General features: G+C 40.7%; 2 protein-coding genes across 2 annotated transcripts in view; both read left to right on the top strand.

The window, feature by feature from the left end:
• The first annotated feature begins 117 nt into the window (after positions 1-117).
• On the top strand, positions 118-10,129 carry ube2wb (ubiquitin conjugating enzyme E2 Wb). The gene is made up of 6 exons (XM_071912943.2): positions 118-208; positions 1,178-1,269; positions 5,554-5,656; positions 7,377-7,532; positions 7,649-7,724; positions 7,858-10,129. The coding sequence occupies exons 1-6, from the start codon at positions 194-196 to the stop codon at positions 7,869-7,871; spliced, it is 456 nt and encodes a 151-aa protein (XP_071769044.1). The 5' UTR covers positions 118-193; the 3' UTR covers positions 7,872-10,129.
• A 2,093-nt stretch (positions 10,130-12,222) lies between these two features.
• The window catches only part of stau2 (staufen double-stranded RNA binding protein 2), an 82,410-nt gene continuing 80,795 nt past the window's right edge, over positions 12,223-13,837 (top strand). The window contains exon 1 of the mRNA XM_071912934.2: positions 12,223-12,270. The gene's annotated coding sequence lies outside the window, so the exon portion shown is untranslated. The remainder of the gene's footprint in view (positions 12,271-13,837) is intronic.

Below are 13,837 nucleotides of genomic sequence, written 5' to 3'. Positions count from 1 at the left end.
GTGCTACATAGTTCACTGAAGACTTGCAATGAATGAGCGCTTCTGGGCTTATCAGGGTCTTCTCTGTCAACGTCGCGCAAACGGTGCACTTCAGTGGTTTGTTTTGTTCTGTCAAAACAACACTTCGCCGCCCATGTGACTCGCTGACGTACAGTTCTGCGTTGCTCTGCCCTGATGCAGGGGGGTTTCCATCATGGCGTCGATGCAGGTAAGAATACAACTGACAGCGATCGCATATTTATTAATATACCTGACCTTCACTTTAGTCTTTCCGGACAATTGATTAACCTCTTCATCTGCGTATATGTACTTGTTCGAAGTAGTAATTACATTAAAATGATAGTGATGGCATTTATCGTAAACTGTTCAGTTTTAGCGCTTGGTGTTGGCTAGCAACATAGCTAGCTCATCATCATCATCAACAGCTCCAAGCCAAGGCTAGCTAGCGTTGCTAGTAGGAACTAGCTTGATATGTTGTTGACTTCACTGACGATACAATTTAAAGTTATACGCAGCAACATAATGCTTATAATTGTAGGAATATGGTGCTCCTAGTAATTATTCTTTATCTATTTGTCTTGACATCTGACTTAATTGACTGCTGGTTGTTAGCTGGCTGACGTTAGCAAGCTAGCTTGAGTGGTAGCGAAACAGTGCGCAGATTGACCAATTCCAGTCTATCCTGGAGCTGAACAGGTGCCTCAGTTGAATTTATACGTTAGCTATTTGTCGAATCGAATGAGATCTGCCTTATCTAAAAAAAACAACCCAAAAACATGTAACGTTAACTTTAGATGAATTCATAAACTAGCCTACACACGGACTGGATTTGAAGCTTATGTCAATTACGGATCATTTCATTGGTTAGAAATAGTGTCATGTCGTACCAGGTAACGTTAGTTCCATTTTTCTGACCCAGAGAGTACTAACTGTTCATGTTTTGTGTTACATTTACAGTAATGACATAAGCTGTAGTCGCACCGTCATTCAGTGATATATCATTTTCTCGTATAACGTTATGTGCTTTACATTTCAAGGAGGTTTGTTTACATTTTAAACGGCGGTTAAAATGGAAATCCCGAATGAAATGACATCATGTTATGATGTTATATTTAAAAAAAAAATAATAATTAATAATTTGAATGTGAAAAAAATCTTAACATGTTCTACCCAACAGAAAAGGCTACAAAAGGAACTATTAGCTCTGCAAAATGATCCACCCCCAGGAATGACACTCAATGAAAAAAGTGTACAGAACACCATTACGCAGTAAGTATATTTCAGTCATTTGCATCAACATGGCAACATAATAAGATGTATTTTCAAATGCAGAGATGTACGTATATATACACACACTCAAAACAAAGTAAACATTAGGACACCCTCATACCAACACTTAAAGTATTCACTGAAGGTGGTCTGTATATATTTAGTCTAATGGAAACTACACACACACAAATCCCATGTGGCCATGCAAAATGTCCTGCACTGTTATTATGAGAGAGCGTTGTGGGCATGCCTGGTCCTGCACATGTAGCAGTAGCAGTGGTAGTAGTTTTTTAGATACTCAGACAACTGTGCTGTTGTAGCCTCAGCAATGACTGATGAAGAGGAATTGGGGTCATTCCAGTGACTGGCAGCTCTGGGCCCTCAGTAGAGCGGCTCTAATGTACAGTGTCACTATTCATCCTTATAAAATATTTAACGGTTGGCATGCAAGCACGAGGCTAGGGTAGCAAGGAACGGAGGCTGCTTAGCTGACCTTTCTGTCTGGGTGTCCTGGTGTCCCCCTAAACCTTCATGGTTTCTGTTGCTGCGTGAGTCAAATTTTGTCTGATAAGCAGTAAAGATAAATTGAGTTGTGGTCTTGTAAAATGATTCGGGACAAATTTTTGGCTGTCATTCAATTGTCTTTCAGCTGCAGGCTTACAGCATTGTCTTTGGCAGTTGCCACCTTGTCATGCTGTTCAGAATGTCCTCTACCAGCCTTGCTAGGTAGAGTTTTGCTGTCTTAAAGAGGTGATACATTGGATAGTGGTTGTGGTTTTTCAGAGTAGCCAAGTCTTTTAGCAATGAAAGAGCCATTATGTCTGCATCTCTTTATCATTACATAATCATCTGGCCAGACAGAATGAATGTGCTGTGCTTGAATGACAACTCTCCAGACCAGTTCAGCTGGCTTCCATATTCAGTGTGCATCCTAGGTTTGAGATGGTATGTATGGGTGTGTCTTTATCACCTGAACTTGTGGAAACGTCTGTTGTACCTGATGGGTTGGTTTCCACAATTGTCACTGACAGTGCTTTAGTAGTGGAGATTTGTTCCTTTTATTAAGTGAGTCCTACTGGAGCGAGATACAAACATTCTCTTTCTGCTTGACATTCAAGCTAACCTTATCCTTTTCTTTTAGTACAAACATGGACCAAAGCTCATTGGAGACAATGTTATGCATGTGACAGTGATAAGGTGATCATGTGTTTTCAGTTTTATAGCTTTTGTTTATATAGTACACTCTGTCTCTGGTGTTGCTCACTAGATTACAATGTCTTCTACTTGACTGTGTGATAGTGCAGACGGCAGAGCTTGCTGGCGTAACAAGAGTGAGCCACTGCAAACAAGGATAGTCCCACTCCTGTATGTAAGCACTGCAGAGCCTGTCATATGTGTGCTTAGTTTGTACTCTCTGCATACTTTCACTAAATAGCTCAGTGTTATTTTTGTTTACCTGATCATGTAATCACCAGTCTTTGGGGAATTTGAGCAAGTTGAGCAGAATGTCCTCAGAGTCCTCTCTTGTTTTCAGAGTGGATTGGATCAGGTGTAGCCTAGGCGTCATGCGCGGCGACACTATCTGCCTCTAAGCTTTCCTTCCTGAAGGAAAGGAAAGCTCCTTTCAGACAGTCTGACCACTGGCCTCTGTGAGGTTGAAGTTTGAGGATTTGAACAGGATTGATCTCTTATGCAGGCCTAAATGCTAAATTGCCAAGGCTAGAGGTAAAAGAGACACAAGGCTTCACAAACAACAGCCACAAGTCTCTTTGGTGTCGTATCTGCACTGCTTGCCTGGAAGAAATTAGGTCAGAGATTGTGGTGCCGCCATCAGTGTTCCTTTTTCTTCTCCTCTGAGGTCCCTGCCCTCAACAGGCAATCCCTGGGCACGTTATGCACTGGACTTTAATATTAGGCTTTTCTGACACCGCCAAGGAAGCTGTATTTATGCTGTGGGTTTTGAGTAGCAGGGGGCATATTGAGTAGGGAGACCGTCCTTCAACCCAGAGACCCAGGATCAAACCCGTGTGTTGGCAGGCATCCGCCCTGTTGAGCAAGACATTGAATCCCTACCAGCTCCAAGGGTGCATTAGCGAAAATAGAATTTTTCTACTGGGATCATTAAAGTATCACATTATGATTAACTCCTTGTCATAACCTAGCTGAATATTGAATGTCAGTTGAACAGGTCAGACTAAAAGCTTGTGATTCAAAACACTTTGTTTTGTTCCTGTTGCAGTATTGTTATAGCCTTACCATGGTGATTAAGAAAGCCCACAATGTGAAATAAATTAATGTTTCTGCAGTGCACCGCTTGTGTGTAGTGCAAGAAGGCTTTTAAGGGCCATTATTTTGAATAAACAACCACACTTCACTATGTGCACACAACACAAACTGCAACATTGACACATCACATTTAATGTGTTTGTGCTTGAATGAGAGTGAGAGTGAGACAGGCTCCATGCAAGTCAGTCTGCACACGTTCCTAAATAGGGTTGGGGCTGATGGATGATGGCACTGTCTATTGTCAAAAACTGATATCCATCTAAGATGGTTGAGACATTGTGATGTGAAAGATGATAATTTGTGCAAGTAATAGCTGTTGTATACCATAGCAGAATTAGCTGTGCACAACTTTAACTTTATAGGCTAAAAAAGGCTTGATATAACAGGCATATGAAAACAAATTAACTTATTCACACATTCTGAGTTGCCACTTGCTATACAACTGCAGATGAGAATTACCATGAGCAAACTCTCCTCTTTCTCCCTGTCCTTTTAGGAGAGAATAGCTTACATGCCGCTGAAAAATCCAAAATTTTATCTTTTGGTTCTCCTTGTAGCAAGCAAGTTTCACAGACAGGCAACACAGTCCCCTTCTAAGAAGCCTACGCCATTGTTTTTACAGGTTTCAGTCAATGTTAAATAGCTGCAAAAGTACCAGGAAATACTGTTGTGGCAAGTTACGCCTTTTCAAAATCCAGTTCTGATGTCATAGTCTTGTTATGTATGATCCAAAACATTGTACAAGTTGGTATGAAGCGTGCATTTTCCCTATTTCCATGAAAAAACAAGTTAAAAAAGTTGTGATAGACTAGCTGGAAGCTAATGTGTGATCAACTGCCAAACGCGACAGGGAATGAGGACCCTAGACGGCTGAGCAGGTTGCTGGCCCGAGAATGCTAGTATGAAAATAGGAGCGCGCTTGACGATGCTATTGCCTATTGGATTTTTGGAGGTGCATATTGTCTGATGCAGGGAGCAGACGTTGGCCTAACCCTACTCCTAAATAATCTACTTCAGAATTACAGAGATTAGGCCCCCTTGGTAGCTACATATGTTCAGAAATTATATCATATGCATTTATATAATAAATCGTACAACACATTTTTAGGAATCAGAAAATTATCTATAGCATAATCCCAACTAGTTTCCCCCAAAATTAGAGAGAATAAGCACAATTAAAAGATTGTGATGAAATGGATGAACCATGCTCAACCTAATATCATGGCTTTAGGAGGAACTCAATAATTCTGGTGTCATTTGGTGCATCATGTTGGAAAACATTTTGCAACAGTATAATTTGAATGGTGTCAGTGTGTAGAAAAATGGAGGAATGACCCCTCTGTCATTTGGTCTCCTCAGATTGCTGGATACTTTGATGGCTTAAGCATTCAGAATAATCTGGCCAAGACTAATCTGGCCAAATGCGTATCCAAGCACAAAAATGAATTTAGTCACTGCAGATGTTTATCTCATTAGTTTAATTTTGCTCCAAAGGATTTTAACCATTGATTAGCCTAAATAAAAATACGCAGGGTTGCTGCTTGGAATTCTGGGCCTCTTGATTAGATGTGACACCATAGACCAGTGGTCTAACCTTAAGTGATATTTCTTTACAGTAGAACATTTTCGCGTTTTACTAAGCATAACTCCATATGAGGTCATGAACAGTAGCCTAAACCTCTGACATTGGCTGCTCTGGGGATCTGTAGTCAAGGTGAAATAATGTTTTCAGGATTTTGGACACTCTTCTGGAAGGAGAAACTGGCCATCCATGCCACACAACCATTGCAAAGCTAGTTAATCCAGGCTATAAAGTCTTTCTGAACCATCGTCATCTCTTTCTTGCCATGCCCTGGCAGTGACCGAAAGTCATCACATTTTGGCCAATTAGCGTTAATCTTTGGATGATCAATATAATGTGTAGCTATTTTTTGTTTGACAGTATGCCAATGTGATTTTTAATGCTATGTCTAATTAACATTGTGTCTTTTTTTCAAGGTGGATTGTAGACATGGAGGGAGCCCCTGGCACACTCTATGAAGGAGAGAAATTTCAGCTGCTTTTCAAATTTAGTAGTCGATATCCGTTTGATTCACCTCAGGTAAGCAGCAGTGGCTTATTTGTCATCAACTCTGAGTTGAATGTTGAATCAACCAAAGGGCACTCGTACTGACTGAACATCCAACTGCTCTCAGTGCATGTTGCTTAGTAACAGTCCATTTGTCTGACATTAATATCAAGGTGAGAGCAGGATGGACTTCTTTTCACTATTCAAAGCGTATGGAATATTCGCTCTCAATGATAGTCTGATACTGATGTTCAAGGTGTGAAATTCATAGCCTATGAAAGTGGTAACCAAAGTAGAGCCATATGCAGCAGTTTGGGAGGTACAGGGTGAGCAAAATGTTCTATATATGCTTGGTATTGTATATCCGAGATAAAAAACTGAAGACCAGTATGAACAATATTCTGTATCCACTGTGTGGTTGCTTATAATAATCACATGAAACACATTGGCCCTGTGGTTGCTAATGGAATGATTCTTGGCTTGGAAACATTGGAGCCAGGATTCACTCACGGAGATACCAGTGCAGACCTCCCACTGAAGCCACGTTTGAGGGGATTAGCTTAACTCACCAATCTTATTTCACATATCAGCAGCCTGCCGGCCTAAAAATAGAGGTCGGGTCGGTGTAGAGAAAATTAGATCAACTTAGCAAGCTACTACCCACCCACCTCTCAATAAGGACGACAGGCTGTCATAGTGGTCCTCTTTTGCACTCCTTCTGGGCCCCGGAGGCAATGTCACTGATAACCGCTGCAGTGCATTATTGGTTGTGTGCGGGGCTCCAGTTAGGCTTATATGGTGGAGTGTGTGTGCTGCTTTTTTGGAACACCCCAGTGCTGAACGCCATCATTGTCAGAAATAAAGGTTGACCATCAGCCCACTCAAACTCAGCCAATACCCTCTGCCTTAACTACATGTAGCTTCCGCTTCTGTAGAGCCCTGTCATGCCAGCCTCTCGTCAGCGACAACTTGTGACGTTCCTGTTGTATTCTTCCTCCCGAGGTGTTCTGCACTACATGTCTTCTTCCCTCTCACCCTCTTCCCTCCCTTCCTATCTTTCACGCTCATTCTGGTCCTCCTCCTGCCCGTGGTGTGGAGCCCTCGCTCTCATGTGAGGCCCTGTCTGGTGCCGGACTGCCTCCACCCATTGTTACCCTTCATTACCCTCTTTACCCACCCCGACTCCCCCTCCTCTCCACTTTAACACCACACTCTGAGTTCCTCTCTTCTCATCACACCTCCTGGATATTCCTGGCTTGCTCTGACCCTTGCTCCCTTTTAATGGCTAATATCCCCCTACCCTTTTTTTTTTTTTTTTAGACCTAGTTTCCATTTCTCCTCTTTGCTATCCTCTCCTGGTCTCCCGTCCCCCATTCTCTCCTCCTCTCTCACCCTATCCCGGCCCCTCTGTCCTAATCCCAGAGCCTCATGTCGCTGTAGAGGGCTAAGCCTGAGCTTATACAGCAAGTCTCATTATTTTCTGCTATTAATGCGAAAATCTGAACTCATTCCAGACGACTACTCTCCCAATTTGGCTCTCTGACCGCCCCACCCCCTCACTTCAATGTAAAAGCTAGAGAAGGTTATTAACCCAATTGGGATCAAAACTTTTCATAGTGTTGCTGGATGATATGGACAGCCTATATATAATAGTTGGTGGTGCACTGAAAGGAAGGAATGAGTGGAGCTATGACATGTTCAATGAATTAATCTTATCATGCTTTAATTTGTTCTCTTTGTCTTGTTGTTGCAGGTAATGTTCACGGGAGAGAATATACCTGTCCACCCTCATGTGTATAGCAACGGTCACATCTGTCTATCTATTCTAACAGAAGATTGGTCGCCAGCCCTCTCAGTGCAATCAGTTTGTCTTAGCATTATCAGCATGTTGTCCAGCTGCAAAGAAAAGGTAGGGGATCTGCAATGATGCCTTGTTTGGACACCTGTAGTGGCTCATGTAAACTGTATGCTTGTGTACATGTTCAAATTGAAGTGTTTACGGAGTCTTGTTCTCTTCCTCTGCAGAGACGACCGCCTGATAACTCCTTTTACGTAAGAACGTGTAACAAAAATCCAAAGAAGACAAAATGGTGGTATCATGGTGAGTATTTTCAGCCTCTGACCGTAAAAATAAATGAGAAACAAGTAAATAGAATTACCACTCTAAAGCTAAATGTCAGGGAATATATAATATTACATTTTTTAATTACATTTGCATATTATTGCCTTCACAGATGATACGTGCTAATGTACAAACTTTGTAATAATCCTAGAAGAAAGAAGTCCTACTGACCTACATAAAGCACTTTTTAATCATTCAGTCTTTGAACTCTGACCTTTGACTGGAAAAATGGACACCATGCGCAGGAGACTCTTGACTGCATTTCCCTGTGGGCAGTTGGATGCATGTTTTAGCCGGTTGTAATATAGAAAAAGAAAATAAAGGAACGTTTAGATGCACCCAAGATGGATCGTTTTGGTAGTAATGCAGCAAGCAAGCAAGGTGGATTTGTAGTGAGATTATTATAATTCCTGTTTTAAGATTATTCTTGTTACTTTTTTGTTTGTGTATGGGTGCATTTTAAGGTCCTTGTGTTGTGCAATAATAACAATGATGGATGCATGCTTGGGCCTACAAAGAGAAATCCAAATCTAATCGTTTTCTGGAAGGGATCTGACCATCGTAACCCCAAGAAAATGCTTCATCTGTTTTTTTTCTTTAATTATATGCACTGTGAAAGTATCTAGCTAAAAAGGCACAACTAGTATGTTTTTTTCCCAACTTGCAGTTGTACTGTAAGCAGCCCTCCACTTGTTATTTATCAGGTTAAAGGGTTTTAGTTCGTAATCAAGAGTTCTATCAAGAGTAAAAACCATTTTCTTCTTCATCTTCCAACTTGAGACCTGATTGCAGTTCTTCCTGCTGCTGGAATGTCGGTACCGATAGGATTAAAACGATATAATGGTAGACCTCCCAGTTCTCTCCGGGAAGATGGGCTGAACCATAGACGGGCTGAACTCGCGTAATGTTGTTCACTGGTCCAGCCTAGAAGATGTGCAGCGGCCTCTCTTCCATTTAAAGAATGTCTGTAAGAGAACATCGTCGCATGATCCATTTTTATTTGTATGATACTTTTTTTTTTTAATTAATGCTTTAATCTTCTAAAATGTCTCTGATTTTAAATGTCATCTTGAGTTCTTTTTGTACTTTTTTTTTTTTTTTTTTTTCAACTAGCTGATGCTTTGAAAAGGGGGGTGTTTCTGATGGGTCAGTAAGTTTTGGATTTTTTATTTATGTTATTTAATTTAAATCTGTAGTTCGATCTCCAGAATGGTAGTGAATGATGAAAAGAGGAGTCTGTATAGAAATCTTAAAGGCAAGGCTTTTGTGATTCCCCCTGGTCAGAGTTTTGGCTCAGGTACTTTTTTCAATAAAGAGATCACCTCTAAAAAGATTCCTATCAGATATTTTGAATTCAACTATATTTTCACCAAAAGAGACTGTTACGTTGTAAAATTATAACATGTCTGAAACTATTGTATATAAGTCTTTAAATTGTTGGATGATGTGACAGAAATTAGCAATGGGTGCATTTACTTTATAGCAGAATGACTATAGGAGTGCTTTATTACTTTGAAAGTTAGTCTGCATCTTTTGCTAATTAGGATGTGTACAGTCAACAACACTACTGTTGGTAAAAGTTTAGTAGTTTTACAGTAGGGGTGCATGCAATTTAAACCCTGCTTTTTCTTATTGGCACCAGACATTGTGACAACCATGAGTCTATCCATAACTTCGGTAATGGTTTATGGGATGGATTTTGCAATCTTCACCTGCAGAGGCTGTGCAGCTCATTTCAGACTGTAATCACTCCATTCCTAAAGAAATGTTTATCGCCATCCATTCGGAGATACTTGAATTTTCCATCTTGGGTTGTTTGTATTGCATTTGCTTTTATTTCCCAGGGTCTAGCTGAGTTTCTTGAATGATGTTGAGTGAATGTGATGATATACTTTAGAGATTACCACAGCACACTGCTATCTCAAAATTATATTGATAAGATAAAGACATCTATTTAACCAATGACTTTTGTTTTTTTTTGTATTAGCTTCATTGTAGTGGTCTCTCTGCTGTCGCCGTGCTGTGAGAAATGACAGGACTGAAACGATTGTGTAAATGCAGTCACAACGGCATTAGTGTGGGGACAAAAAGCCTTCACCCAATGGGCAGTAGATCAGTGGAGATTTGAAAAACTTGAGTGAATATGTGACAAGGGTCTGGATGTGTCTTGGTTTTTTTTTTTTTTCCTGATTTTAGTTTTTTTTTTTTTTTTCCTTTTCAATGTGGTTTGAACTCTTAGCTTGCAGGTTGTTGTGAGTGATCAACACTAATGAGGGTGTGTTATTATTTATATTTGAAAATTTGTTTCTGGGATGTGCAAGCTCCATGTAATAGGTGCCTGTTCATTTTCATAATCAATAATAAAAGCAAAGATTCACTTTTAATTCAACTTTGTCTTGCACAGTATTTGTATTATGTTTCTATGCTGTGATTTTATTTTCTGCAGCGTGTAAAGTGGATCTAATCCCTTAGTTTTTATGGATTGTGTGCTGTCATTACCCTGTATACATTACAAAGCACATAATGCTAAGTCTGGTGTTTGCTGATACAATTGGTTTTCTGAGCTGTTGATTGGCTGTTTCCCATTAGCCTATTGTTGCTTGTGGCCAACCCAAAGTGTGAGTGCAATGTAAGGGGATTGTAGGTGGGTATAGGGATAATCAGTGCCTAATTCAATGAAATATCTGTGATTGGAGGTGGCCACTTAGAAACCTCAAACAGAGGCGTTCTCACCCATCCCTCTAACATCTCAGCTGAGTTTTTCCACTTTAAGTGATACATCAGATCCTGTATAGTGGTCATTGTCTTCATAGTGAAGGACTTTGAATTGTCTCAGGACATTTAGATAAGGCTGGAAACATTATGTTCCACTCATGTTGTCCCTGCACTAATAGTTGCTCTTGAATCTGTGTTTGCCAAAAGTATCCAAAAATATGTTGGAACCCATGTAAGGGGTAGTATGTCAAGAAATCAGCTTTTACAGTGCCACAGGGAGAGCTGAATTAAATTACTGTTAACAAGGCTAAATGTTTCGTGACACTGTGTAATGGTCAGCCAAAGCTATCAAACAATCTTTGCATGGCAAAATATAAAGACTATTCTCATCTCAATTATGTGATGCACATCAGCAGCTGCATGAAATTGCATCCATCACACCAGTAGTATAAACAAGAAAAGTATTTAATGCCACTAATTTGGTTACATTTCAGTAAGCCAAACAAGGAAACATTTATTTCACAAGTATTTAGTCTCATATGTGCTAGTGGGGTACACAGTGTGTTTAATATACGAAAGACCATTGATGGATCCTTGAATGCTTCTTTGGTATTAAGATTTTATTCAGTGCAGGGGTTCAGGGTACATGTATACCAAATCAAATATGATTTGTTTTGCTTAATTTAACATACCATGTGCTATATATCGGTACCTTATTGGCCTTAGAGGAGAGCATGCATTTCTTGACAAAGCTGTGTAAAGATTGTCCTCCTGTGACTTTAAGCCTCCTTGATAACATGACAGAAGTTGGTTTAATGGCACCATCTATTGGTCACACTAGGTAGACTAATCTTTGCAAAATCAATTTCTGAGGACAGACAGTAACCTTATTTCTTATTTATTTTTATTTTTTTTTACTTACTGCAATTCGTTTCATAATAACGATAATGATGCTATATTAATTGCCCCCCTCCAACGGGGAGGTCAGAGGTCAGGGTCAGCTGAACGGCCTCCCTGGAGCTGGTAGGTTTGGATATGGTCTGTTGCAGAACACTTAAGCAGGACGGATACAGGGGTTTGAATCCACTTCACAGCCCGAGTGGTCTAGTGGTCACAGAGACTGTCCCTCAACCGCAGGACTCAGATTGAAACCCTCGCCCTGCTGAAGTGTCCTTGAGCAAAACATGAAATCCTGCTGTTCTTGAGCTGACCCCCTTCGCCTCCTCTCTCAGACAACAGATGTATTCTTTGTAAAACTTTAACTCACTCAATCAAGAAGCTTCCCTGAAGAAACAGGCCTAGTGAGTGGATTTTCTCAAGTTATATAAACCAAGCGCCATTTCAATTTACATGTGAAAATATGTATCCATATATGTATCCATATAAATTAGATTATTCAACCAAACTGCGACTGCTGGTTAGGTATCCGCAATATTGCTACAATGAGCAGAAAGTAAGTTTGTGAGGGTTCAGCTTAGGTTCTGTGTCAAAGTTACACTGTTGCGATTCTCAGGAAGCAAAGAGGGACTGAACCATTCTTGTCACCGCGGGGGGGGTGTCATTCAAGATTTTCCCCACACTGATTATGATGCAAATAAGGGATATACAATGTTTTGCATTGCACAGAGAAACAAAACACACGCTTTTATCAACGGGGTGGTGAAAAATATCAGTCATTTGCATTTAATGGGTCGCATTTGCATTTTTCTTTTTACCCAGAAATATAACGTGGTCCGTTCCTACTTCCATCCAGTTCTCTTTAGTGTTTGCCAATGTTGGAGGTGTAACTGGGGTCTGGCCCTGGACAAAGGTAAAAATATACCTTAAAATATATGTCCCTTTATTGTCGGGTAGTCTCTAGGTTATTCTTCACACTGTCGTCTGTCCTTGTATGATGTTGCGGTGGATTGAAATCCCCCAGACTTTCGTGGTGGATGAGGGCGGTATGGAGATGCTAGCCAGAGGGGTGCTGCACGGCCGATCAGCCATGATGAGTTCCAACCGGCTAAACTAGCTTAGCTATATGTGGCTAGCCAGGGTGTATTCATTAATAGGAGAAAATAAAAATGCACATTTATGACAGCACGCATGCTTGAGCCTTTGGTTGGTTTGTTTTTAGGAGCTGACATTTGCAGAAAATACCGTTTGCTAGATGGTAACGTTAGCTGCCTGCTAAGCTGAACACCCGAAGCTGTAATGTGGGTTCAGGGGTTGGAGACTACTGGAGCCCTACGAAGCAGCCTTATATATCACCTCCATATTTAAGTTGCTGTGCAAGCTCAGTAGTCAGGCACGCATGCATCTAGCCTGCTGTCTAACACTATACATGAATGATGCCGTTAGTGTAGAAGATTTGCAACTACCGTTATGACCCCGAGAACCTCAGGTGCACGGAAGATGCACCGAAGAATGCACCGAAAAAATTGCTAGATCTATAGAAACATCAAAGTGCAAGGTACCGATGAGATACAAGACATAACGATTATGCATTGGAATAAAATTAGCATTCTGTCTATAGTCGATATCAGTTGTTTTCTGGACAAGCCACTGCTCTGTTGTTTACTCCAGTCCGAGAGCCATGGGAACCTCAAGGGCCCTCAACTGTAAACAGCGGACATGGGTCACACCTGGACCCACGATTCAGGGAGAAGCCTCTGACAACACTTGTTCACTTAACCTCTGAAAAACTGAATCCTCTTTCCATTTGTCCTATTCGATAAGGAATAAAATATCTCAATTTTTTGGAGTAGCTTACACAATTTATTGATTTTACAGATTATTGCATGCTGGCATAGTGGTTAGAGAGACTGGAGGAGTTATCTTGATCTGTAGGACCCGGGATCAGAGCCTGTGTGTCAGCCAGCTCCCACCCTGCTGAAGTGACACTGGGCAAGACACTGAGCTGCTGTCAGCTCCAGGGTTTTGTTCTGTAGCTGACCCTGCCCTCTGCTCTCTGGGGAGGGGAAAGGGCAAAGAAAATTTCCATATGGGAATCAATGAAGAAGCATTAATACATTATTAGTATTATTATTAAACCATTTGCAAGACTAAAATGCCAAGTCAGATGTATTTCAGTGTTTATAAATAACACATTTGTACAAAAAATTACAATTTAAACAGCCTATACCTACAAAATGTTTAGCTGTCAGTCATTTGTAAAAGTGTCTGCAAACCAATGGAATAAATAAAAGCCATAGTGGAGCTGTCTTGGTGAGACGATATGATGCTGCAATTCCATCCAGATTGGACCTCTGAGTTTGCACATTTATTTTTTTACTCTCCACTCAATGTTCCGGTGATAACAAATAACCAGGTGGTAGCCTATTGTGGATTGCTTTGGCTAAAGTAACCCGGGTGCCACTGATCCCATGTCTGCC

This window comes from Centroberyx gerrardi, chromosome 22 (genome assembly GCF_048128805.1).
Source record: "Centroberyx gerrardi isolate f3 chromosome 22, fCenGer3.hap1.cur.20231027, whole genome shotgun sequence".
NCBI classification, from domain to species: Eukaryota; Metazoa; Chordata; class Actinopteri; order Beryciformes; family Berycidae; genus Centroberyx; species Centroberyx gerrardi.
The sequence above is the reverse complement of the archived record's forward strand: the minus strand, read 5'-3'. Positions and strand labels throughout refer to the sequence as shown.

Excerpts from the sequence above, each read along its gene's own strand:
- ube2wb (XM_071912943.2), top strand. Across the intron at positions 1,270-5,553 it reads GTACAGAACACCATTACGCA|GTGGATTGTAGACATGGAGG; the intron begins GTAAGTATATTT and ends CTTTTTTTCAAG. Across the intron at positions 7,533-7,648 it reads TGTCCAGCTGCAAAGAAAAG|AGACGACCGCCTGATAACTC; the intron begins GTAGGGGATCTG and ends CTTCCTCTGCAG.